The sequence below is a fragment of the Rhamphochromis sp. 'chilingali' genome (genome assembly GCF_963969265.1).
Source record: "Rhamphochromis sp. 'chilingali' genome assembly, chromosome: 11".
Lineage (NCBI taxonomy): Eukaryota > Metazoa > Chordata > Actinopteri > Cichliformes > Cichlidae > Rhamphochromis > Rhamphochromis sp. 'chilingali'.
The window spans coordinates 36,640,928-36,667,206 of NC_137938.1; the positions used below are offsets into that span (position 1 = coordinate 36,640,928).

At 42.4% G+C, this 26,279-nt stretch overlaps 1 protein-coding gene across 4 annotated transcripts in view; it reads right to left on the bottom strand.

Annotated features, from left to right (window-relative positions):
* The window catches only part of gabbr1a (gamma-aminobutyric acid (GABA) B receptor, 1a), a 141,341-nt gene that overhangs the window by 16,630 nt on the left and 98,432 nt on the right, over positions 1-26,279 (bottom strand). For all 4 annotated transcript variants that reach the window (XR_013973533.1, XM_080897364.1, XM_080897362.1 and 1 more), the window contains 3 exons: positions 13,880-14,012; positions 2,328-2,444; positions 977-1,087 (listed from right to left, as the gene is read on the bottom strand). Coding sequence is in view for 3 of the 4 variants with exons in the window: in XM_080897364.1 (XP_080753490.1) it covers positions 977-1,087; positions 2,328-2,444; positions 13,880-14,012 (361 nt within the window). In the remaining variant the exon portion in view is untranslated. The remainder of the gene's footprint in view (positions 1-976; positions 1,088-2,327; positions 2,445-13,879; positions 14,013-26,279) is intronic.

The window sequence follows — 26,279 nt, forward strand, 5'->3', positions numbered from 1 at the left end:
ATTCAAAATAACTACTGTATGATGTTACAGGCACCACATCTATTTCTCTGTATACTCTGTAGTGAAAAAATACTCCATATCCCTTCACTACAGGGAAAAAATGATTTTTTTTTCCTAAACTGTAAGAGCTGAAAATGAGCAAGCCTGAAGATTCAAACAGACAGAACCATTTTTTAAAATATACTAATGGTGTGTTTAAAGTACTATTACAATTTAATGGAAGCCGTTGGTATGAAGAAACAAAGCATGATGGGTGACCCAATCACAAGCGCACAGTTATGATTCTTACAACACTTGAACAGCGGCTTAGCATCAATCGCACCGGCCCGCGTGTCCATTTTCTAAAGTTATTGTTCATAATGTGAACGTAGTACAAGACCACAGCAACGGCAGCAATACTTTACTTTGTAGTAAGTGTATGCAAAACAGCAAAACGGCATGCTGCTCATCATTTAGAGTATGAAGAATAAAATGGGTACAAGTTTTTAGTCCTTCTTGAATAAAGGTGGTTAAAACATACGATCCTACAGAGAGGCAGGGATAAACTTGCTCACAATAGAGATGCCACAGGGTAACCTGTGCTTTTAACAGACATCAAGCACAGATCAACATATAACGGCTACATTTGGCTGCTCCCTTATTCAGCAGGTAGCTGAGCCGGTTTGATTTGACAGGTTTTTACACCGGATGCCCTCCCTGGTGTAACTCCCAAAGGATTTGCGTCTCCTCCCGGGATAAATATATAAAAGTCCTAAATATCAGTGTTCCAGTGCTACTGCTCATCTGCGCTTAAACATGATATTTATCCCTGGTTCAAACTGTGCTCTTTGAGTCAAGATGAATCCAAATGAAAGAACAATTCTTCAGTCGCGACCGAGCGTCTCATTACTGCGTTTCTGACTGATGGCTGTGGCTGCACAGTCTGTGCAAACGGGCGGTGACACACAAATGATCTCATCTGTCTCTAGTACTCTACCTCCTTAGTAATGTGCAGAGGATCCACAATCTGCCAGATCATGAGTGACAGGAAGTCGATAGCCAGCAGCACCCCGACCGTTGCGTAGAGTTTCCACGGCTCCAAGTGTTGCTGTGTGAGTCGGAGACAGAGACACACAAACAGAAACACAAGAGTCATCACTATCCAAGGGCATCACGAGCTGGTCCGCAAACAAAGACAAACTACCAGGACAAATAATGCGACAGGCGTCCTTGTGATTTCTGGATGACTGGGCACGAATTGTCTCTCCGAATGTGTGTCTTGAGAGAGTGTGCGTTTTCAGAAGCAGCAGGAGTTTGTGTGCGGCTACAGAGCCCGTATTTGCACCTGAAATCATCGTTTATACAAACTGAGATGACACTGCTTTCGTGTGGAAGCGAGCGCTATCAATTCTATTATTCTTTACTTGAGCTATAATGGAAGCAATAAAGCCGTAACCGAAAAACAAGCAACAAAAATGAGCTTTCCCACTTTGCTCCCCCCTCTCTCCAGCTTTTTTTTTTAACTTCAGCCATGCTGGCTCACGCACAGCACCTCCAACATTGTAACAGCCATTCAAGCGTGGAACAACCAAAACTGAAGAATAAAATAAAGAAGAAAACACATTACACAGTCCTGGGCCGCCTCTTCACTTGAGTTGCATGAAAAATGACTTGAAAAGCGCCCATTGTCCCCTCCATTTGTGAAAGTTTCTTTAAATACTCTCACTGAGCTCTCTGGCAAATTGCCCTTCTGTGGACAGGAAGAGAACTGAAAGTCAACCTGATTCGTTCTGCTTTGGCTCAAATAATAAAGCCCCGAAGGCTGGATTTCTGCATTGAACTTTAATACTCATCCATATTCATAAATATTCCATAAATGGCTTAATCTCTTATTCTTCTGATTAGGTCTTAGAAATTCCCACAACACATCACAGACTGGCAATATCTTACTGGCTGCAGGATACACTATCTTTAAAGAGGGTAAAAACTAACACAAACACAGAACTAGATACAAACTCTGCTCCAGCATGCAAACAAATGTGATGACGAGGGAATCGGGAGCTCAGACTCTTTCGTCTCCATGTGTGCTTTACGTGTACAGTATCTGTATCAGTGTGTGTCCAACCCTTATCCGTGCTCTCTGCTAGTGGATGATGCAACGCTCGCCCCTCAGAAGCTTATGTTACTACGAAGGCTGCACAGTTTTTTTTAAAGAACTTTTTTATCAGCCGGTGCCACACACGCCGCGTGGCCTGTGCCCGCCATCCCATCCTTTCTCTGCTCTCCGGAGATGCCCGAGAGGCTAATCCCAACCGCCCTCGATTCCTCTCCGCCTCCATCCTGCTCACCTTCTTCTTCTCCTTCTTCTCATCCTTCTTGGTGAAGAGGGTGTGGACCCACCAGATCTTGGTGAACATGCTGCCGTACGCCAGGCTAAAGCCGAGGCCGAGGAGCCACAGGCGGAACTGCAGGAGAACAGAGAGGAGCAAAAGTGGAGTAGAGAAGGAGGAATGAGAGGATTAGGCTCGAGGAGAGGATTTTCATTTTAAAATACCTTTATTCAAGGATACGGCAAAGTTTGGACATGTTTACTCATTCACAGGTTTTTCATTACTTTTAGATTTTATACACTTTAAGAAAAAAGCTATTGAGCAGCACATTTGAATTATATCACAAGTTAAAAAGAAAAAACTTCAAAGAGATTCTTTGAAGCAGCCAATTTTTAGTGTAATCTTTGCACTCTTCACTCTCTTAACTAGCTTAATGAACATTTCCAAACAGAAGTTTTCATACATAGACCACTTATTGACTGCTCTTCCTTCACTCTGCGCTTCAGTTCATCCCATCTCAGCTGGGTTTAGGTCGGTAATGGTGGAGGTCACAGGATCTGATGCCGCTTGAGATAATCACCTCAGAATTATAATCAAACTAGTCCTTTTTCACATAGTACTTAAAGGAAATAGTCCCACTTACTTTTAGAGCGTTATTTTATTTATATTTGTCTATTTTTGTTATTCGCGCTGACGCAACCGAGTATCACGCAGATTTTGTACTCGGGAAAGCTTAAGGACTAATATGGCTAATGTCAGATCCAGATGCACCTTTTAGGTTTCCATAATGTTTGAAAACAGCTCAAACAGCCGTCACTGAGCCTACAGTTGCTGTTTTTGTTCATTGTTCTGCTTTCAGAGTAATGATGCTTCCATCCAGCTCAAACCAGAGAGGTCAGTGTGCCTCTGCAGGGTGCTGCGGTAGCCACACTGCCTTTAATTGTGAATGAATCTCCAGCAGTGTTGAGAGGAAAGCCCCCTACACCAGCAGTCTCCAAAGTTTTTTGCGCCACGGACCGGTTTATGCCCGACAATATTTTCATGGACCGGCCTTTAAGGTGTCGCGGATAAATACAACAAAATAAAACTAGTACTGGTACCGAAAAAAAGAAAATTTATTCATAACACACATGAAAAGACCCAGGAAAACCGAGTAAACGATAAAAACGATAACAAAATAACGCTGAAAACCGATAAAAACCCTGAAAAGCATACATTTCACACCTGAGCCTCAACTCTCGCGGCCCGGTACCAAAGACTGACGGACCAGTACCGGTCCAAGGCCCGGGGGTTGGGGACCGCTGATTAAGAGGACCCGAGGGAAGCTCGGAAAGCTAAGCAGAAGTAATTTGGAGAGGAGAGTGACTGCTGTTGGTTGAAAAGACAGGTAAAAAAACTTCAGTGGTGTGGAAACATTATGGGTTCGTGGAGTCAGACGTGGATCAAGTAGACACAGTGTGTAAACTTTGCAACAGTGTCGTAGCTGCACCACAGAGCAACACTGCAAAGTTCACTAAACATAGATGTTCACATTTTTCATTTATTTTTTATATTGCAAACATTTGCACTGTTATCAGTATTTGCACACTATTTTATATTATTTTTTAAAGTCATTATTCAACACATTGTTATTGTTAAATAAATATCGTCAAATAATCGAGATCTCAATTTCAGTGAAAATAATCCTGATTATCATTTTTGCCATAATCGAGCAGCCCTATCTCGAGCATAGCACAGAGCAGCTTAAACACTATGACCAGTATTAAACTTACCAACTAGAACCACAGAAGAATCCCAGTCTGTTGGAAAAATGTGAAATAGTTGCAACTTTGTGTTCAAGTACACAAACATATAAACCAGATTGCTGTTGCAGTCTATCAGTTTTCTTCCTGTTAAAGGGAAGTTTTTTCTTCCCACTGTCACCAAGTGCTAGCTTGATTGTAGGGTATTTATTTTACAATATAAAGCACCTCGAGACGACTACTGTTGAGATCTTTTGCTTATATAAAGAAAACTGGATTGAATTAAAGCACTAAATAAAATAATGACAAATTTTCTGTATTTGCATCTTTCATATATGGAGATCGGTGCCTTTGTGCTGCATGGGGACGTTTGAGTTAAGTGATGCTTGTTAAGAATTCCAACACGGCCATTATTAAATAACAACGAAACAAACAAAATCTTTATCTTAATGGAAAGAAAATCCCATTAAAGCTGTATATGGCTCTGTGTTTTCATTCTTTAAAATCCAACACATCCACAATAGGAGGAGAGGGACGAGTTAGCAAGAGGAGAGTAGCAGAGAGGGTGAGATGAACAAAAGAAAAAAGGAGAATGAGAGAATGGGGGTAGACAGACACACTGATAGATATATAAGGGGAGAGTGGGAGAGTAAAGTATGGGGTGCAAAAAAGATAGATGACAAGGTGAGATGCAGAGAGCGGGCAATAGTAGGGGAGAGATAATATGAATCCCAAGAGATGGCGAGATTGCAGGAACAGAAAAAAGGAGAAGAAGGTCAGAGGCAGAGTGCAAGAGAGAGGCAGAACAAAGCATGAGAGGGAATAACTGGACAGGGACAAAGAGCAGAGAAGCGACAGAAATGGAAATCTCCGCCTGCTACACAAAGGCTCGACATGGGTGACAGAGACATACTCCCACTCCTCATTAGCGCTGGGATCCCATCGTCTGTGCCATCCCGACACCCAGAAAGTCGTGGCCGCAACAACGAATGCCAAAATCATTTCAAACGCTTAATGAATTTTGACAGTGTTTAAACTTTGGTCGTCTTTCATGCGCTAAATAAGCACGATCAAAACCCTGAGCTGACTGCTGTCTGGTTTGCAGGTGTGCGCGTGCCACAGGCGACGAATATCACAGCTGTCCGTGCGTCATGACACCTAAACGTGGGCTTGCTTAAAGTAGACACAATTTCACAGAAGGGTAGAGCTTTACTAAACCTGACAGCTGTATCTGAAAAGTGCAAAAACATAAGCAAATGTGTTAAACAGATGCATATAAACAATCCTGATTTGAGAGCTCATGCAGCTGGACCAGTCACTTCCAATTCATGTTTCCAGAAACTATGTAAAACTTTCCAAAGAGGATCCTGGAGGATCTGGGACTAATAATGGATTGGATTTATATAGCGCTTTTCAAGGCACCCAAAGCGCTTTACAATGCCACTATTCATTCACTCTCACATCCACACACTGGTGGAGGCAGCTACAGTTGTAGCCACAGCTGCTCTGGGGCAGACTGACAGAAGCGAGGCTGCCATATCGCGCCATCGGCCCCTCTGGCCAACACCAGTAGGCAAGTAGGGTAAAGTGTCTTGCCCAAGGACACAACGACCAGGACAGAGAGCCCGGGGATCGAACCGGCAACCTTCCGGTTACAGATATGCTTCCCAACCCCCTGAGCCACTAAAACTATATCTGTGTAATTCACTTCCCTGTGTGCACGCAGCAACATGACAGCTTTAATTAAATGCTGAAACAAGAGAGGGAAAAGCTATTTAAACCATGTGACACCCTATTTATAACCTGTGAAAGGTAATTCAACAAAAATAACACATGCACACCCAAAGAGCACGTTATTAGTCCACTTGCACTGTATAACAAAAACCGTCTTCTGGACAAAAAGTGTTTTTTTCCCCCTTGATCCTCAAAGACAGAGAAAATACCTGCAGGCCATTTAATTAGTTACACCTTGCTGGTAACAGGTTGGTTTCAATTCTTCATGGCATTGATTCAACAAGCGAGCCTGAAACGTTCCTCTGAGGTTTTGGACCATACTGACACGACAGCATCACTCAGTTAAAAAAGTTGGCTGCACATCCATGATGTGAATCTCCTGTTCCACCACAGCACAAAGGTGCTCTATTGCACTGACTGGATCGATCTGGTGACCGCTTCCCCAGTAAGAAAATATTAGCACACCTTTACACCACCGACAGCCTGAACTGTTGATACGACACCAAATGGATCCATGCTTTCATGTTGTTTTTACCAAATTCTGAAACTACCTTCTCAGAGCAAGCGACGTTTTTCCACTATGAAGCTTGTACGCAAGATTAATGCAGATCTGTAATCACTCATCTGCTGCTAGTCTATTATTTAAATCACTTTCGCTTTCCCGCGCTGTCAAACTCGGTGCTGACATCATTGCTCTAGTCCAATCATCTTCTTGCCGCCTTGTTCTCAGCCGCTGCTGTGCATGCATTAAATCTCAGAGCTCTTCTGTCATCCTCCCTTTCGTACTCCCTCAGAAAAGCAGGACTCTCCACACTTCACCTCACAACTTTCTACAGAGGCACCATTGAAAACATCCTGACACAAGGTTTTACAGCTTGGTTTGGCAGCTGCAAGTCCTGCGAGAAGCGTTAACTTAATAGGATAGTTAAGACTGCCAGGAGGATTGTTGGTGCCCCTCTCTCATCACTGGAGGAGATCTACAAACAGCGCTGCATACGCAGAGCTATCTCCATCATCAGAGACCCCCACCACCCCTCCCATGGCCTGTTCTCCCTCCTGCCGTCTGGCAAGAGGTACAGGAGCATCAGCTGGAGAACCACCAGGATGCTGGAAGGGTTCTTTGCACAAGCCGTGAGACTGATAAATGGACTGTGCCCTGTTCTACTGGGATTCTGTTCAATTCGATGTGTTGTGCATCCAGAGATGCTTTTCCACGTAACTTGATTGTAGCGATTCGAGTCTACGTTGCCTTCCTATCAGCTCCAAGGAGTCTGGCCATTCTCCTCTGACCTCTGGCATCATCAAGGCATTTTCACCCAGAGAACTGCTGCTCACTGAGTTTTCTCTTTTTCAGAACATTTTGTAAACCTTACAAACCTTACCGGTTCAGATAGAGGGGGAGGAGGTGGAGGTGGTCAACAAGTACAAGTACCTCGGGCTGTGGGTGGACAATAAACTGGACTGGTCATGCAACACAGAGCACCTGTATAAAAAAGCCCAAAGCCGACTGTACTTCCTCAGGAGGCTGAGGTCTTTTAACATCTGCAGGAAGCTCCTGAGGATGTTTTACCAGTTGGTGGTTGCTGGAGTACTTTTCTATGCTGTGGTGTGCTGGGGGAGCAGCACAGCAAAGAAGGATCATCCAGGCTGGAGAAACTGATCAGGAAGGCTAGCTCTGTGGTCGGCATGAAGCTGGACACTCTGGTGACAGTGGCAGAGAAAAGGACATTAAAGAAACTGATGGACATTATGGACAATGCTGGGCATCCTCTGCACACGGCCATTAACAACCAGAAGAGTCTGTTCAGTGACAGGTTGCTTCTCCCAAAGACAAGAACTAACAGACTTAAAAACTCCTTTGTCCCACACGCCATCAGACTGTTTAACTCCTCTCTGGAGGGGAGAGGGAGGGGAGACAGGAAACAGGAGGACAAAGGAGGGGGGAACAACTAAGCTGTAGTGCCTCTTCACCTCACTGTGCAATACCTTTTGTGCAATACTTTTGTAAATAGTCAACGGTGCAATAGACCTCAATACTTGAAATGTGCAATTCACTTGTATTTTTATTCCTATTTATTCTATTTATCCCCTTCGTATATTTTATTTATATTGTCTCTGTATTTATATATATGTGTGTGTGTATAACTCTGTAACTTCTGTCGGTGCTGTGCTTTTTTGGAAATCGAATTTCCCAGAGGAACCCACCCGAGGGATTAATAAAGTTCTATCTAAGTTCTAATCTAAGACATTATGTAGGAAAATCCCCGTAGATCAGCAGTTTGTGAAACACAGACCAGTCCATCTGGCACCAACAACCTTTCTGATGCTCAGTCTGAACTTCAGCAGGTCACCTTGGCTATGCACTGCTGCCACATGATTGGCTTATTAGATATTTGTCTTAGTGAACAGTTAAACAGGTGTGCCAAATAAAGTGGCCGTGTCCTGACACTACTAACCTACTAACTAGTTTCACATTGTTATCAACAATCAGAATTAAAATATTCTTAAACCAACCAAGTAATTTTTATGCTAGCAGGGTGATGTGTTGGATTAACTATAGCATCCCAGCTGAATTTTGTTTTTATTGATTGTTTTTTATTCTGTCCATACGTTTATCACCTGTTCCTCTATCGATGTCTCTGACTGAAGGAGGTGAGACTCAGTTCATTTTGTGAGGAAGATGAGTGATTTTTCCCCCCTTTTTAACAAGAACACACAGGGCCTGAAGAAAAAAACCACTTCATGTTGGTTTCACTTTTCACTCCTCCCTGAGTACATCACCTGGAAAAGTATCACACATTAAAACAGAATTTCACTCACCAAAAATAGAGCACATTCTTGGAAGCTCTGTTATTAAAAATTACACGCACGGCAACCCAAATTACTGGTCTGCTCTAAAAAGAAGCAACAATGCAAAGCACCCTCAAACAATTCAATTCTGCAACTCCAGTGAGCTGAGGAGAAGTGTAACAGCTTCTAGAGGAAACATCGACCCGTCTGTCAAAGCACACGTGAACTTTAAGCCTTAATAAAAGGAACATTAAAAATATATATCCCCTGCACCCCTCACACATACAGTTATGAAGCTGTAAATTAACTATAGAGTCCTGAGCTACTTTTGTGCACTTCTGATATAAAGTTGGGCATTTAAAGTCCATGAGGATTGTTTTACTTTTGGAGCCACTCAAGAAAGTTTTTGGCCTCATTTTTCAGTCCAATAATGTGTCTTGTTGATGCTTATCAAGTTCTCAGCTACTGGTATCACATCACTAGAAAAATATATTTGTAGCTACAATAACACGATTACTCCTCTTCACTTCTGGCTACTACTTGCCCTTCCCTCCCTGTGTCGTTTTTGTTAACTCAAAAGACACGACGTTGTACTCTCATTCACAGCGCTTTTATTCGTTCCGCCATTTTACATACGGACCACAACAACAACACTTCGCGGGCAACCGTACTCTCGCGATAAAACAGAAAATAACAAGTTAACAATCTCCCTCTTTCTTAAAAAAATAAAATAAGAGTATAAACACACCCCAGTAAACATTTGTATACATATATGTATATATTTATATAAACAAAAAAAACATTTCAAAAGTGCTTTGCTTTACTTAAAGCATACTATCATTGCACACAATAAACAATGGTACATTTGAATGCAAAGACAACTTTGTAGACAAAGGATTACAGTATCCAGAGTCCTTCATCTAGCGCCTTTAGAAGGGTTAAAGGTGAAACTCCCTTTTTCGTCAGACAATCAGCAAGTTGAGATTTTGAATCTGACCAACAAACCTGTCTGATTTTCTTGGCTTGTATGAGCTCTTTAATGCTGCTCATTTCTAGCCTCAGTCTCTTCTCTGTAACCTGCTTAGTAGACTTGAGTGCATCAAACAAGGAATGATTATCAGTTACACAGATCAAAGGAAGAGCGTTTAGACCAGTGTTACCAGTTGTAAGCTCAGAAAAAAGTGTTGCCAGGAAGACAGCACTGTCTATTCCATCTGACATGGCAAGAGTTTCTCCTGCCAGTGTACTTCTGACCACGCGCCTGATTTTTTTAGACTGCCAGAAGAGAGGACAAAACTTTCCTCCTTTACCCATAAGGACGATTAATGCCCCTCCTTGAGTACCGCCATCAGGAAGGTTGCCAAATGAAGCATCACTGAAAACAACCAATGCCAGATCCTCACTGTTACCCAAGTGCTGAAACTTAAGAGTCACTTTCTCTGCCTTAAGTTTACGGATAACTTTGTTCACTTCATGAATAGACTGTACAGTTGCATCTTTGATATTAGATCCAAGGCTACATGTGTCAAACATAACATCAGGCCTTGTTTGTTTGGCAACCCACAAAATCTGTCCTATTTTTGACCTGAGTTGCTCACGTTCTGTTTCACTTAAGGGAGCCTCCCTCTGTACAGCCCGTGCTGCTTGTAGCTGAACCGGTTGTAGGTTGTCAATGTAAAGTTGTTGATGCACCTCTATTACATCATTAACTGTAAAAATGTCCATACCAACATAAGAAAAGCTGTCATGTTCTTCACGGCCCACAAGGAAGGTAGATTTCAGTACAGGAATGATATGAGTTGCAAAGTGACTTGAACCAGCCCAAAGGAAATCATCAACGTGACATGCAAGCACTCCTGTAACCTCAGATTGTTCATTCTGCCAATAGAACACTGCAGGATCAACCTGTGATATTTTACCACCAGTTTTGAGCATAATGTCTTTGACCTTATTGTACCAATAAAGTGAAGCATCTGCAAGTCCATAAACACACTTTTTCAGTTTCCATAGAACATTGTCCTTGCCAGCTTCAGGTGGGGGACGAAGATAGATGTCTCTTGACAGTTGCATTCCCTGCAAGAAGGCAGATTTAATGTCCATTGAATTTACTCTCCACTTGTTTTGACATATCACAGCTAGCACCAGTCTGAGGGACTCAGACGCACATGTTGGAGAGTCTTTCTGTAGTTCTTTAGTATTTACCTCTTCAAACCCCCGTGCCACAAGTCGAGCCTTTGGGACAACACCATTAGTAGTTTCTTTGAGTGTACAGACCCATCTAGTAGACACACATTTTTGACCCAGGTCTTTCACTTCATCAAACACACCATTACTTTGCCAGCTCTCAATCTCCTGCTGCTTAGCAGAATCAAAGGAAATATCTTTTGTTATGAGTACATCTGCATCTCTGTTTTCAGCTTCAGTGCAAAGACCATCAACAAGTGACATGTCTACAGCTTTCTTTTCACCTTCACTACCATCATGCTCAAGATATTGCACATTGTACCAGTTTTTGTATTGCCCTTTTGCTTTTCCCGCTCTGCCTAGCACTCTGGCTGTGTGTTGAACACCGTTGTCTCTGTTGGTAAAAGCAATCAGCTGTCCTGATCTTAACTTTACATTTGCAGAGACATGATCAGTGGGTGTAGAGGGCTCATTTGCAGTTTGTGTGACAGACATGTTTTCTGTAGTGTGTGTGACAGACATGTTTTCTGTAGTGTTAGTTTCTCTGTCAATAGTGATGTCTTCTTCCTCACTAATACTCTGTTCCCCATCGGGTGTGTCAGTGTCATCATTTTCAACTGCGTCTTTGTTGTCATCATCAGTAGTACTGTGTGATATTTGTTTATCTCCAGTCCGTGAATCCACTTTAGTCAATCTTGACTGGTGTACTCTTACAAGAGTCCCCCCATGTCTTACAAATACAACAGTTCCATCCTGCCCAATAACTACACCTGGACCCTTCCACTCTGTACAGTCGACTCGTTTGTAGTATACTTTATCTCCTGCCTCATATTTGTCATCTGTAGGCCTAAGTTGTTTGCGTAGTGCTCTCCTGATCCTTTCTGAACACTCTGCCTCAGTAAATGCTTTCCTGGAAGCATGTAATGCTGAGATATGTTCAGCTACTCTTGCACTTACAGTTGTGCCCTCTAAGGCAGGTGGCTTATCCATCAACACAGAAGGAAGGTTGGGGTTTTGGCCAAACACAAGTTGATGTGGACTATAACCATGTACATTAAGCATACTGTTTTTGGCCATAAGGGCCCAGTCTAGCGCAGTGTGCCAGTCACATCCTCGTTCCTTTTTTACCTTCAGGAGGATTTCTGTAAGTGTCATGTTATGTCTCTCCAGTAGTCCGTTGCTCCAGGGACTATACCCCGCCGTTGTTTTTACCTCAATGTTGAAGTTTTCAGCCATGTCCCGAATGTCTGTGTTGTTGAACTCTCCGCCGTTGTCTGTGTAGAGCCGTCTGGGGGCACCGTGAATGCTTATCCAGGTGTGAATGAAGGAGTTGACGATCTCTGCAGCTTTCTTTGTCTTTACGATGCTGCCAGCACTGAAGCGTGTGAAGTGGTCGATGATGTGAAGGTACCACACATTGGGCTCCAGCTCATGTAGATCCATCGCTACTGTCTCATTATACTCAGAAGCCAGGGGTAGACCAACAGCAGGTCTCGGCTTGGTTTTGCAATATTTCTGACAAATGTCACAGTCACGAACTATCTCTTGTAGAATAACTGCACATTGTTTATCTGTATTGCCAGAGCTTTGGATGAGCCTCAATATCCTCTCTGCAGATGCATGACCAAACTGCTTATGAAGTTTCACAAGGACTTTCTGTTTCTCTTTTGTAGACATTTCAGCAGTTACCATGAGAACTTCATTTTCATTGCAGCTTTCTGTAGTATTTTCATCTCTAATGTCCACACAATAGTGTCCCGAACTAGTGAGCTCTAGGGGAACAGGCTGCTTGAACATGACAACACTGTCATTCTCCATGTCTAGAACAGTCCCTGCTTTCTTGAGAGATGTTTTGCTCAGTAGTAGTGGAATGTCAACAGGAACTACTTCACTTTCAATGTCACATTTTGTTTGTCCAATTTTTGCTGGAAGTTTCACTTTTCTGCTGGAATACACTACAATACCATCCCCAAAGCGAAATGGTCTGGAGCTGGGGGTTTCTGATTGCAACAGCTTGTTTACTTGGCCTTGGCTGAGGTCACGCATGTAACTATCTAGCCACTTCTGACCACAAACTGTACGTGTACATGCAGTATCAATAATGGCTGACCCCAGTGCCTCAGTCAGGAAGATTTCAGAGTCTGTCATTGAGGCTTTAGTGTACAAAGTAATGTTACACTCCTCCACTTTCCCATCTTCAGTTAGCTTTACTTGGTCACCATTACCATGAGGACAGTCTTTCGCCCAGTGGTAAGTGCTCTGACAAATAGCACATCTTGTTCGCTTGCCAAACTTGTCAAGTGGGTTGGTACCTTGTAGTGGTTGTCGCTGTCCACTCCGCGACGAAGTACCGTTGTTTCGTTTGTATTTGGGACCTTTTTGTTCCGTAAGGAAAACTGCTTCTTGGTTCAGTTGAATTCCGCTGAAAACTCCGGTTACTTTCCCTCCGAAAATCCGTTTCAGTGCAGACTTCATAGACGCAAACGTTAAGTCCGTGCACGCTGTCAGTGCAAGCTGTCGACTTTTCTCATCAAGACAAGCTGTATCTAGAAGCTTAAATGCTAGCACAGCGTCAGGCAGCGTCATGTTGTACTTTTTCATCCGGTTATAACGCTGTTCAAAGTCTATAATGTAGTCTGCCATGGACACGCTGTGGTTCTTTGCAATGGAGTCAAAACACGAGTAGGCTTCATAAGCGCGGTCTTTCTCTTCTCTCTGAAACACCGCGTCAAGTTTTGCAAGTAGTATTTCCATACCGTCATCTTTGTCTAAATCTTCCGCGGGTATCTCCATGGCCGTTTCTCTGGCTCTTCCCTCGAGGCCCAGCGCCACCGCGAGTGCCTGTTTCTTTTTATCCAGCTCCGTAACCCGTCTCCAGATATTGACTTCATTCTTCCAGCATTCGTATGGCCTGGCTTCATCAAGCTTTGGTGGTACTTTGTAATTGGAAACCATCCTCTGCTACCAATGTTAACTCAAAAGACACGACGTTGTACTCTCATTCACAGCGCTTTTATTCGTTCCGCCATTTTACATACGGACCACAACAACAACACTTCGCGGGCAACCGTACTCTCGCGATAAAACAGAAAATAACAAGTTAACAGTTTTCTTTGTTACCTGGCAGACGACGGGGAACTGAGACTTCTGGACATGGTGACCATCAATCCCCAGCGGGAACACAGCAGCGAGCGCCATCATGCAGCCCACCGCTGTCATGTTGTTCAGGTAGGGCTGTGAGTTCTGGATGTACCTGAAATTGTAACAGATTCACACAGGAACACAAATAAAGAGAAAAAAAACACAATAAGAAAAAACATGTTTCAGCTTAAAGGTAGATTCAATGAATTTGTAAGCAGGCGATAATTGTTTTGTTGCGAGCTCCAAGAAAGCTCATCCTTTTTTTGTAGGTTTTTTTAAATTAAAATGTTATCATCCTGATTTGCTTGTTTGGACGGTCTCCTGGCGTATTCATCACACTGAGAAGGTCCAAATATAGAAACACTCTTCCTCCCCGGGCATCTCCTTTGATGTGTGATTGGCACTCATTAGTCTAATTAGTGCAGACAGAAGGCGACGTCCTATCTTCTGTGAGCAGTGCAAGAGGACAATTTTAGGTGAGGCATTTTTTCACCATACAGCCACAAAGAAAAAAAGGTTATTTGTTGTGTGCACGGCATTAGATGGATAAAATACAGGACAAATCATTAGTCTGCTTTGTAGAGGTTTTTATCACAAACACACAAACACAAAAGGTCAGGGTGTTTTCTTGCTGTATCTTCACAGGAAAGATTGCCAAAGAGAGAATGACTCACTTCCTAGGGATCACAGATACCTGTAAAAATCTAACAGTTGAGTACTGTCTGATTTAGTTGAGGGGATTTAATTCAATAACCTTCTAAACAGAGTTTAACATTTGCCACAGTAGCAAACATTCCCCGTGGAGGTGCACTATTTACCTCTCTTTCATGAAGTAAACACTTTTTATTGCCAGTGTGTGAACAGACTGTTCAGCTTAAAAACTCAGATCTTCCCTCCACAGCATGGCTTTTGTCCCGTCTTCCTCCCCTCGCCCCCTACCGGTCACGGCAGACGGCCGCCCATCTCTTTTTTTTTTTTTTTTAATATTTTTATTGAGAGACAAGTGTACAGTAGTTTACAATGACAACACAATCTGTTCCCCTCACATATTTTTTAGTTTTTCTTACATGAACAGACACAATAACACACACACAGGCACACCTACACACACGCTTAAGTAAACAAACAAAACAAAACCTAATAAGAAACCCAAAACAAACACAAACCCCAAAAGGGGGGAAAGAGAAAAAAAAAAAAAGGGGGGGGGGGGGGGGGGGGGGGGAGACATGATATTAATCAGCTGGTAGAGCGTTTAATGACTTGCAATAGTCCACGAAGGGGCCCCAGATAGAATAAAATTCTCTGTATTTGCCCTTCGCCACAAGGCCTATCTTTTGCAATTTAAGAGATGACATCACATCTCTAAACCAAAAAGAAACTGAAGGTGGCTTTGAAGATTTCCAAAGGAGTAAGATGCAACGTCTAGCCAAAAGTGATGTAAAGGCTAATATTTTGAAGTGTGTAGGGTCGGTTAGACCAGTGTTGACTGGAAGCCCAAAAACAGCTAGAAAAGGGTCCATGCAGATTTGGGTCCCAAGAGCTTTGGAAAGAATAACTGAATACTGACTCCAGAAGCCATGGAGTCTTGGGCACAGAAAGAACATATGGCCTAGGTCACATGGGGTGGCATGACATCTCTCACACTGATCCATCACTTGTGGGTAAATCTCAGACAGACGAGACTTTGAATAGTAAACCCTGTACAACACCTTGAACTGGATGAGTTGTAACCTGGCACAGGACGTACTATAACGGACATTGGATACTGCTTTCTCCCATTGCTGATCCGAAAAAATTATTCCTAACTCCTGCTCCCAAGCCCCCCTAATTTTAGCAACGGAATGGACATTTAAATCCATAAGTTGTTTATATATTAAAGATATAATTGACTTCTTATTGGGTTTAAGGGATAAGAATTCCTCCCATGGTTGGACATTTGGGAGAAGAGGGTAGGAGGGGAAGAGAGCAGAAGTGCAATGCCGTGCCTGAAAATAACGGAATAGATTGGTAGCCGGAAGATTTGTTTCTGAACACAGGTCTAAAAAAGTTAAGAAAGTGCCATCTTTATAGAGATCCTTAAATGTATTAATACCATGACGCTTCCACTGTACATAGGTACCATCAATGAGGCCAGGAGTAAACAGATGGTTCTGCGTGATGGGCATGTGTACTGACGCAGAGATGTACTTAAAATGACTCCTGAATTGTGACCAGACCCTTAGACTAGACTGTACCACGGGATTTTGGGTGAAATGAGAAGGCTTAAGTGGTAGTGGAGAGAATAATAAAGCTTCTAAGGATGAGGAAGTGCACGACAGGCGTTCCAGTTTGCACCACAGCAGGTCTTGAGATTCAAGCCAATGGGTCAATTTGTGAACATGAGAGGACCAATAGTAAAATAAAAAGTTAGGCAAGGCAAGACCACCATCAAATGTCAGTCTCTGTAATAATGATTTCCTCACCCTGGGGTGTTTCCCTCCCCACAAAAACGATGTAACTAGCTGGTCTAACTTTTTGAAAAAAGCTTTAGGTAAAAATATAGGAATACTCTGAAACAGAAATAACAATCGAGGCAAAATGTTCATCTTTACAGCATTGATCCGACCAATTAGGGACAAAGGTAGCGATTTCCATCTCTGAAAATCTGATTGAATTTGAGTCATTAAAGGGGAGAAATTGGAAGAGTATAGAGAAGACAAAGTACGAGTCATGTTAACTCCCAAATATTTAAAGCCAGCAGGGCTAAGTCTAAAAGGAATGTCAGATTGTTTAAGTGTAAGACTTAAAGAATTTATGGGGAAACATTCACTTTTAAGAAGATTTATTTTGTAACCTGACAGAGAGCCGAACTTGTTTAGTAGAGACACAATCGATGGTATGCTAGATAAGGGATCAGAAACATATAGAAGCAGGTCATCTGCATATAAAGACAATTTTACGTCAAGGCCTGACCGGGAAATACCACGAAAATGAGGAAGGGCCTTCAAAGCTACAGATAGGGGTTCAATTACAATAGCAAAAAGTAGGGGGGACAGGGGGCAACCCTGTCTCGTCCCGCGTGACAATGAGAAGTAGCCAGAGGAAACACCATTTGTATAGACACTGGCTTGGGGTGCCCTGTACAACAGTCGAATCCATGAAATGAATCTGTCCTTGAAACCAAATCTTTGCAAGACCGCAAAGAGAAAGCTCCACTCTACACGATCGAAAGCTTTCTCAGCATCAAGTGAGATAACTACTTCTGGATTAGTGGTTGAGTGTTGGGAAAGAATGACATTCAAAAGCGTGCGGACATTAAAGAACAGCTGGCGGCCTTTAATAAAGCCATTCTGTTCATCTGAAATAATAGTAGGAAGAACCTTTTCAAGGCGAATTGCTAAAATTTTAGCCAAGACTTTAACATCAACATTCAGCAGTGAAATAGGCCTATACGAGGTGCAAGACGTAGGATCCTTACCCTTCTTTAAGAGAACAGTAATTAGTGCTTGAGACAATGTAGGGGGCAATAGACCACGTTCAAAAGATTCATTATACACTGAAAGAAGTAGTGGGGCTAACTTGTCTATAAAAGTTTTTAAAAATTCAACTGAAAACCCGTCAGGTCCTGGTGCCTTACCATTGTGCATGGTCTTGATTGCATGCACAATTTCATCCAGCCTAAGAGGGGCATCTAATTGTTCAGCTATAACAGGATCGACAGTGGGCATTGTAAGACCGTTAAAAAAAGAATCCATCTCTGAGGCGTCAGCAGCAGATTCAGATTCATATAGGGAGGAATAGTACGTCTTAAACACCTCGTTTACTTCCTTTGAATCAGAGACCGAGTTGCCTGCCGCATCTTTAATCTGGGAAATTAATCGAGACGAGGCCTGACGTTTTAACTGATGGGCCAAAAGCCTTCTGGGCTTATCACCATATTCATAATAAGTCGCACGCGCACGAAGTAAAAGACGTTCAGCATCTGCCGTAGAAAGTAAATCAAATTCAGTCTGCAAGTCAAGTCGTCTTTTATGCAAATCGGGAGTGGGACTGTCAACAACCTGTCTATCTATGTCACAAATTTGTGTAGTCAAAGTTTGAAGTTTGGCTTTGTGGCTTTTAGTGGAATGGGCAGAGAAAGAAATTATTTGCCCACGCACATATGCCTTAAGAGATTCCCAAAGCAATGACCTCGTAACAGTATTGCTGTCGTTAAACACCATAAATTCATCAATTGCGGATTTGATAAAGGTAACAAACCCCTCATCCGAAAGCAACAAAGAGTTAAATCTCCAGGGTGAGGAAAAAGAGGACTGGGCTATGAGCTTGATGTCAACGCTAAGTGGTGCGTGATCGGAAATGACAATAGGATGATATGTAGATGACAGTACTTTTGGAATAAGGGAACCGTCCACAAAAAAATAATCAATCCGCGAAAAGGACTGATGTACCTGAGAAAAGAAAGAGTACGCTCTGGCAGTAGGGTTAGAAAACCTCCAGGGATCTACAAAACCATTCTGAGACATAAACTCAGAAATAGACTTGGACATAGAGGATTGGGTCAGGGTCCGAGGATTCGAACGATCTAAGGCAGGATCAATAACACAGTTTAGGTCACCACCCAATATCAAAAGATGAGTATCAAGGGAAGGGAGACTACTCAAAAGTGCATCTGTAAAACCTGGATTATCAAAATTTGGCGCATACACATTGACTAAGAGGACGGGTACATTGTACATGGTGCCTACAACAACCAAATACCTCCCGTTTTTGTCAGCTTTAATCTCAGAGGCTGTAAACTGTACCCTTCTGTTTATTAAGATCGCCACCCCCCTGGCTTTTGAATTAAACATTGAATGGAAAGTATGACCCACCCATGGGCACCTGAGCCTAAGATGATCCCGATCTCGCAAATGGGTCTCTTGCAAAAACATTACATCACTCTTTAAACGTTTAAGATGCGTAAATATTTTAGATCGTTTAATTGGGCTATTCATACCTTTGACATTCCAAGTTAAAAATCTAATACCACTATTGCCTAAGGACTGACCTGAAGTGCTGATCATTGCAAAAAGACAAAAGAGAAAATACTTATTTCTTCACCCCCAAAGAAAGAACAAGTGGGAAAAACACACTCACACAAACACACAACGCAAACCCACAACAACAAAAGTACAGCTTCAGAATAAAAATAATAATAACACGTCAAACACACCCACCCGCCTCCCCCCTGCACAGCAAAAGCCCCCATCCCCAAACGACGGAGACGGCAGTGCACGCTCCCACCCGGAGCAATCTGAACAAAAACGCTCCCGACTACGAAACGAACCGTGTCAAACCAAAGCTCCAACAGAGTCTTTTCTCAATAGATTAAAAGGCACAAATAAAATAAAAATAACCCAATTATATTTTACTATTAGACAGGTAAAACAAAACAAGTGTTTGGCAGAGTAACAAACTTAGCTTACCACAATGATGTTTGGATTAGGATCATACGCTATTTCAAACAGACAAACATTGTCCTGCTATATCTTTTATCTTGTGGTTATTGTCTTAATATATTCCTTGGCCTCATCTGGCGAGACGAAGTCGCGCTGCATTCCTTGATAAGTGATCCGTAGTCTTGCCGGATAGAGGATCCCAAATCGGACTCCCTGGATGCCGCGAAGCTGGCGACGGACCTCATTGAAAGCCGCACGGGCCCGCGCTGTCTTAGCGGTGTGGTCGGGGAACACAGAAATGGTCATATTATTTATCTGCACTCTCTGCAGCTCCCTGGCCTTCTGGAGAATCCTAGCACAGTCCGCGTAATAGTGCAGCCTCACAACCACAGCACGGGGACGTTCACCGGTGTTAGGTTTGGGGGCCAAAGTTCGGTGGGCTCTGTCTACAAGCGGCTCCTTCCCAAGCTGAAATGCCTCCATCAACAGCATGGACACATCTGTAGCGGACAGGACGTTCTCCTCTGGCACACCAACAATGCGTATATTATTGCGGCGAGACCTGGACTCCAAATCCTCGCATTTATTCTCCAATTTGGCCAACTCCTTTGACATCGCATCAACTTTGGCTTGGAGGTGGACAATATCATCTGTACATGTGGAGAGAGACTGCTCCATCCCCGTAACCGTGCTCCTGAGGCCAGCGAATTCCTGCCGCATGGTAGTTATATCTGAGGAAAGGTCCGTTTTTAGTTGCTGTATGTCGGACCTGATAGACGTGAGATTCTCCGCAAACGCTGCCGTCAGTTCCTTTTTAAACAGTGATGAAATTTCTTCACGAAGTTCAGAGAGGAGTTCAGCCTTCGTGAATTTTTCCGTATCGACGAGCGGCGTGTCGGGTGACCCAGGCCGTGGCGAAGTTTTACCACGAGGCGGGGATGCAGTGTTAGCAGCAGGCCGCAAGTTCGGCTGAGAGGTGCTTGCGCTCTTATTAACCTTACGCGACATTGTAAACACAAAAGGCAAAAACAGTCTTGTCTCGGAACTATACAAAAAGAAAAAACCCGTCAAAAAGTGCCTGGAAATGCTAGATAATAACTAGACTCTGCAGGAGCTACGCTCGGTGCGACCTACGCCATAGTCACATAAACCGGAAGTCCGGCCGCCCATCTCTGAGCCTGGTTCCGCTGGATGTTTCTTCCTGTTAAAAGGGAGTTTTTCCTTCCCACTGTTGCCATGTGCTTGCTCAAAAGGGATTGTTTGATTGATGGGGTTTTCTTTGTATTACTGTAGGGTCTTGTACCTTACAATATAAAGTACAATAACCTCCTAAGACCCGAACTCTTTCATGACATGCATATTTAATTTCTCTTTGCTATTTCGGCTGATTGGGACCTGATGAATGTAAAAACAAAGAATTATCTTTTTACCAAATTTTGCGCTCCAAGGGCCTGATATCCACATATGAGCTCATTCGTTTTAAATTTTGATAGAACAGTGGCAGCATAATGTCCTCGTAAGTGTATATCAGGCCCTTGTAGAGCAAAATTTAGTAGTGTGGTCTAGACAACCCAGAATGTGATGTCTGCATGTGTAGACGCCAGGTCCTAGGAGGTTTCAGCCAACTGCTGTTGTGCTTTGGTGCTACAAAATAATTTAACTGAATTAAAAAGGTTCTCTTGGTCGCCTCCATAAGCCTGTGGACTGACTCGTTCTTCACTGGGGTTTCTATACATGTAATTTGATTATCAGAATTCCTATGGAAGCAGTACATGTGTACTTTGTAGTGGATCTGAGGCTGGATTTACCTCATTTTAAGACCTGCTAAGGACCACATGACTTTTATTATGGTATGAAAAACCTGGAGTACTTTCTTTTTACCATTTCTGCATTTGTTGGTTTCCCAGTTATACAACATACATGGCATCCAGTAGTCAATATAAAACAGTGGAGCCTAAGAGTAGGATAGTGTAATCGGTGCTAGCACACACACTGCATGTGAGCATAAGCTGCACCCAAATGCAGGCAACACTGCTGAATACGACTAATAACAATAGTTTTCTGGAAGCTGCACAGTGTCTTTAAGCTCTCCGTGGTCTACACCCTGCTTTGAAAAATCAGATGAAAGTTTTGCCTCTGCACTGCAGCTGCAGCAGTCATATTTAAAAACGATAGTGAGTGTGGGAGAAGAGACAGGAGCTAAATGGACAATCAAGAAGAAAAAACAGGCACAGTGATTTCTCTCTGTTCAAGACAATGTGTTTATTTAAATTCCTCCAGGGACCTTCTCAGCATTATAATGTTCCCAAGAAGAGATTTAGTTTCAATTTAAGAGTTTTTAATATATTCTGCTCAGGCTGCCGATCTCCTGCAGCAGAGTGTGCACGTTTGACTCTTTTATCCCATTGACCTGCCCTTGCACATCCCCGGGGGGCCGCACTGCTTATTTACAGCACAGCTCCACACTCATGTAGAGCGCATACAAACATACATTCACATGTACACTCTCTGACTCGCTAACGAATGCTAGAACATCTGAAGTAACCTTTCAGTCTGTTATATACCATTGACGTATGAGGTGCTGCGGGGGTTATTCTCTGACATGAAGTGTTGCTTTCTCCTTTTATTATGCACAGCGTTGAACTGCTGCTTTGAATTATGATTGATTGAGGCCAGTGTTGGAGGAAAAAACGGTCATTTTTTTCCCCTTCTGTGCTCGATTTTTATCTCTGCATGACTGCTCTCACACGATAACAGTATGTGATGTATGTGACACCAGGGAGCATAAATATATAGATCAGAAGCATTAGAGTGCTGCACAGCCTGCTGTCAGTCACCACAATTTGGTTTCTGTATCCTGCGCTAATGCAAAATTACCCATTTAATGAGTCAGTATGACTTTGTCGTTTGCTTAAAAAAAGCCTGTGCCAACCAGAACTGGGCCAGAACCAATGAAACAAATATCCAGGGTTTCAGGATGCAAATCCCTTACAAGAAATGTTAACCACTAATCAAATATAAGTATTTTTCCTGTTGCCTGTAGTGCTGTGTTTCCCAGTATTGGAGATCGTGTAGAGATGTCTGCCTTCCGATGAATGTAATGGAAATAAATTGTATTTGCCTTGTGGTGCTCAGAGCAAGAAAACACTGAAAATCAGTAGCTTTTCAGTCTCTTTCCTGAAAGCAGAATCAGTTCGTTGGACGATGTTTGAAAGGTTCCAGAAAACACAATAATGACTTTACTTCAGGTGAAAACTGTAAACTACCAAGTACATGCCAACCTCACAGCAGTAAGTTATTGGAACATACACTATATATAAAAATGTGTGCAGCCACCAGTGTTGGTCAAGTTACTTGAAAAAAGTAATCAGTAATTAATTACTGATTACTCCCCCCAAAAAGTAATCCCGTTACTTTACTGATTACTTATTTTCAAAAGTAATTAATTACTTAGTTACTTAGTTACTTAGTTACTTTTTAAAAACACGATTTACAACCTGAAGAGGTGATAAAGTGATAGATCTTTCAGCCCAATTCTACTTTTTCTACATAATCCATCATACAAAATGTAATCAAATGGAAAAGTCTCTTTTTTTAACTTGTTTTATCAGTTTTAATCTTTTAACTTTATGCATCAAGCAAAACATTTAATTATATGCAACATTCTCTGACTTGAATAAATTAGTTTAACATTTAAACCTATTTTCTACACATTCCAGCACATAAAATAAAATATTTTTTGTGTTTTCACTCACTCTTTCAAACAGATGCAAGTAAAACACAGCAGAAAATAAATAAAGTCAAAGACTCAGCGGTCCTTTTGCTCTATTTTCACCTGTAAAGCAGGAGCAGGGTAGGCGGAGGGTTACCCTGGTGTAGGTGTGCTGCGGTCAGTTGAAGAATCCGCGCGAGTGTCTCTGTGAGTTTCCCATCACGTCGTAGCTACTCGGTGCTTGCTCGGAAGTTTAGGGGTTTTTTTCGCTGTAAAAAGAAGTTTTCTTCCCACGCACGATGGACGCTAATGTTTTTGTCACTTTTTATGGAATCAAACTCAAAGTAAGGTCAGTACTTCCACACTTTAAACGCTGCACGCTCATACTCTCTCCCGCACTCGATATATTATCCATTGTTGATCTGCACACAGCTGCTGTCACCAACGTCGCACTTGCTTACGTCACTGTCATGAGACATTCTCGCAAAAAAAATCACGGTTTTAGTAACGCAGTGTTCCTACGGGAAAGTAACGGTAATCTAATTACCGATTTTGCAATAGTAATCCCTTACTTTACTCGTTACTTGAAAAAAGTAATCAGATTACAGTAACGCGTTACAAGTAACGCGTTACTGCCCATCTCTGGCAGCCACTGTGACACTGAGTCTGAGAATAAACTTTAATCTGACTGTATTTCAAAACCAAACATGACAACAGATGGATCTGACTGTGAGACCAAGGATGCAGGAAGCTCATTGGCTAATTCTCCTTCCTGACTGTAATAATTACCAAAGCGTTATAAAATGTACTCCATGTTGATTTTTTTATATCCTGAAAGTTGCGATTGAGCGCATAAAGTCATCAGCCAAGTGTTTACTGAGGTCAAAGAGTCAATGAGCTGAGGGCTGTTCTCTCTCGATTCTACTGGAAGCTTTTTTCAGCCAGGGTGGAATATATGAAAAAGAATGCAGGCGCTTCAGCTTTAAGACCTATGTCCTTTAAACCAGTGGTCCCCAACCCCCGGGTCTCGGACCGGTACTGGTCCGTGAGTCATTTGGTACCGGGCCGCGAGAGTTGAGGCTCAGGTGTGAAATGTATGCTTTTCAGGGTTTTTATCGGTTTTCAGCGTTATTTTGTTATCGTTTTTATCGTTTACTCGGTTTTCCTGGGTCTTTTCACGTGTGTTATGAATAAATCTTCTTTTTTTTGGTACCGGTACTAGTTTTATTTTGTTGTTTTTATCCGCGACACCTTAAAGGCCGGTCTGTGAAAATATTGTCGGGCATAAACCGGTCCGTGGTGCAAAAAAGGTTGGGGACCGGTGCTTTAAACTATCTTAAACTATAATTTCGCCCAAACTCTGAATGCTTTGCAGCTTTATTTGAAGCAACAGAAATAAAGCATGGCAAATACTACATCCATGTTTATAAGATGGCCTCTTTGACCTTTGAAAAATGGTTCTGTTTTTTTTTTTTCTCGTAACAAATATTGCTTGAAGCCAGTACAGGGTGTTTCAGGGATGAAGATGTTAACTATACATGTAAGTGCCTCCACGGGATTCTCATGGCTGATCACATAAAGTCCATTTTGACTGCTCAGATTAAAGATGCACATCTAAATGGTCTGAATGGAATGAGTCCATGTGATCTGTGCTGTTCACACCACTCTGCATTTGGGAAGGCTGGACTAGTGTAATTCCTTATTATCCAGTGGTCCTAGAAGCTGAACTGAAAGAGAGATTATACGTCTCGTTTATTAGCTTCTCTTTATTGGCTCACTGTTAAATTGAATTCCTTCTCCTTGTGCTCAAAGTGCTGAATGATTAGCCAACACCATAACTTCATAGTACCATTTTATCCTAATAGAGCACTTTGCTCTCAGACTGCAGGTCTACTTGTGTTCTTAGAGTTTCTCAAATTAAAATGGGAGGCAGAGCCTTCCGCTTCCAGGTCCCTCTCCTGTGCAACCGACTCCCAGTTCAGGTTCAGGAGACAGACACCCTCTGCTTTTAAGAGCAGGCTTCAAAATGTCCTTTTTTTAAAAAAAAAAGCTTATAGTTGGGGGTGGATCAGGCGACCTTGAACCATCCTTTAGTCATGCCGCTAGATGGATGTGCTTTTGGGGGACTTCCCATGATGCGCTGAGCACTTCACTCCCCAGGTGTTTATATGGCATTATTGCAGCTCATGTTTGTTGTTTGTGGTTTTTGTACGCTCTAAAATTCAGCTCAGTGAAAAAACCCAGATCTGAGTCACTTTTTCCTGCTCTATAAACGCAGCTGAAGAGCAAACATCTGTTTCTCCGTTTGAGGCGAACCAAATTAACTGAACTACAGGTGTGAAATCACCTGGAAGGTCAAACATTTGCTGAACTTTATTGTAGCTGCAGCTGAGACATCGAAAGGTCAGATGTGTCAGATTCAGTTCGTTGGATTTCTCGTCTGTGATTGCTTTTGACTCATTCGTTGTTTTAAGGTGGATTGATTTTGGAGTTTTGTCTCCTAACAAGGCAGCTGGTGCAAACCTGTTTTGTGAAAACATCTTACTGAATATATTTGATTTGATCTGACTCGCACTGTTTTGGCTGCTGAAAGCAGCCCGTGGTGAAATTGTCTTTGAAATATAATCAAAGGTGGAGGAGGGCCTGATTGGCACACTCGAGTCAGCCAGAGATCCTCAGAAGAACAAACCTCTCCAGCTTTCCAAAGAAAAAAATAAATAAGTAAATCTCCTGATAAGCTTGTGGACTTGTGGGACTGTAAATCACTTTGACCCAGGTCAAACATAAAAATACTATGTTAAAGAGACCTCAGAGATATCCTCCACTGGCTTCACAGACATGTATTAAGCTCATAAATCCTAGTTCAAAAGGCAGTTTTTTTAAAGTGAATTTATTTGCATTTGCTCTAGAGCTACGTTTAAGCTGTGACAATGAAACCAGCAGCAAGATAGCAAAAAAAGCCATGCCCAAACTGGAGACACAGCATGCCATTCATTTACATTAACCTCAAAGGAGAAGAAGATCTCTGAGAATTATTTTGAGCTCTGTTTTAAATCCAAGAAAAACTCAAAGTCACGCTTGGAGTGCAAACACAGTGAGTGATGAGGTCTCTGTGAGCAGCAGGAGGTTGTTACAAGATCTGATTTCCTCTGACTTCACAGATTTTTATCCAAACAGATGACTTTTGTGTAACAAAGCTGTCTCTTGAATCTTTGAGACATGACTCTGTCGGTCCTCATTAGTTTCG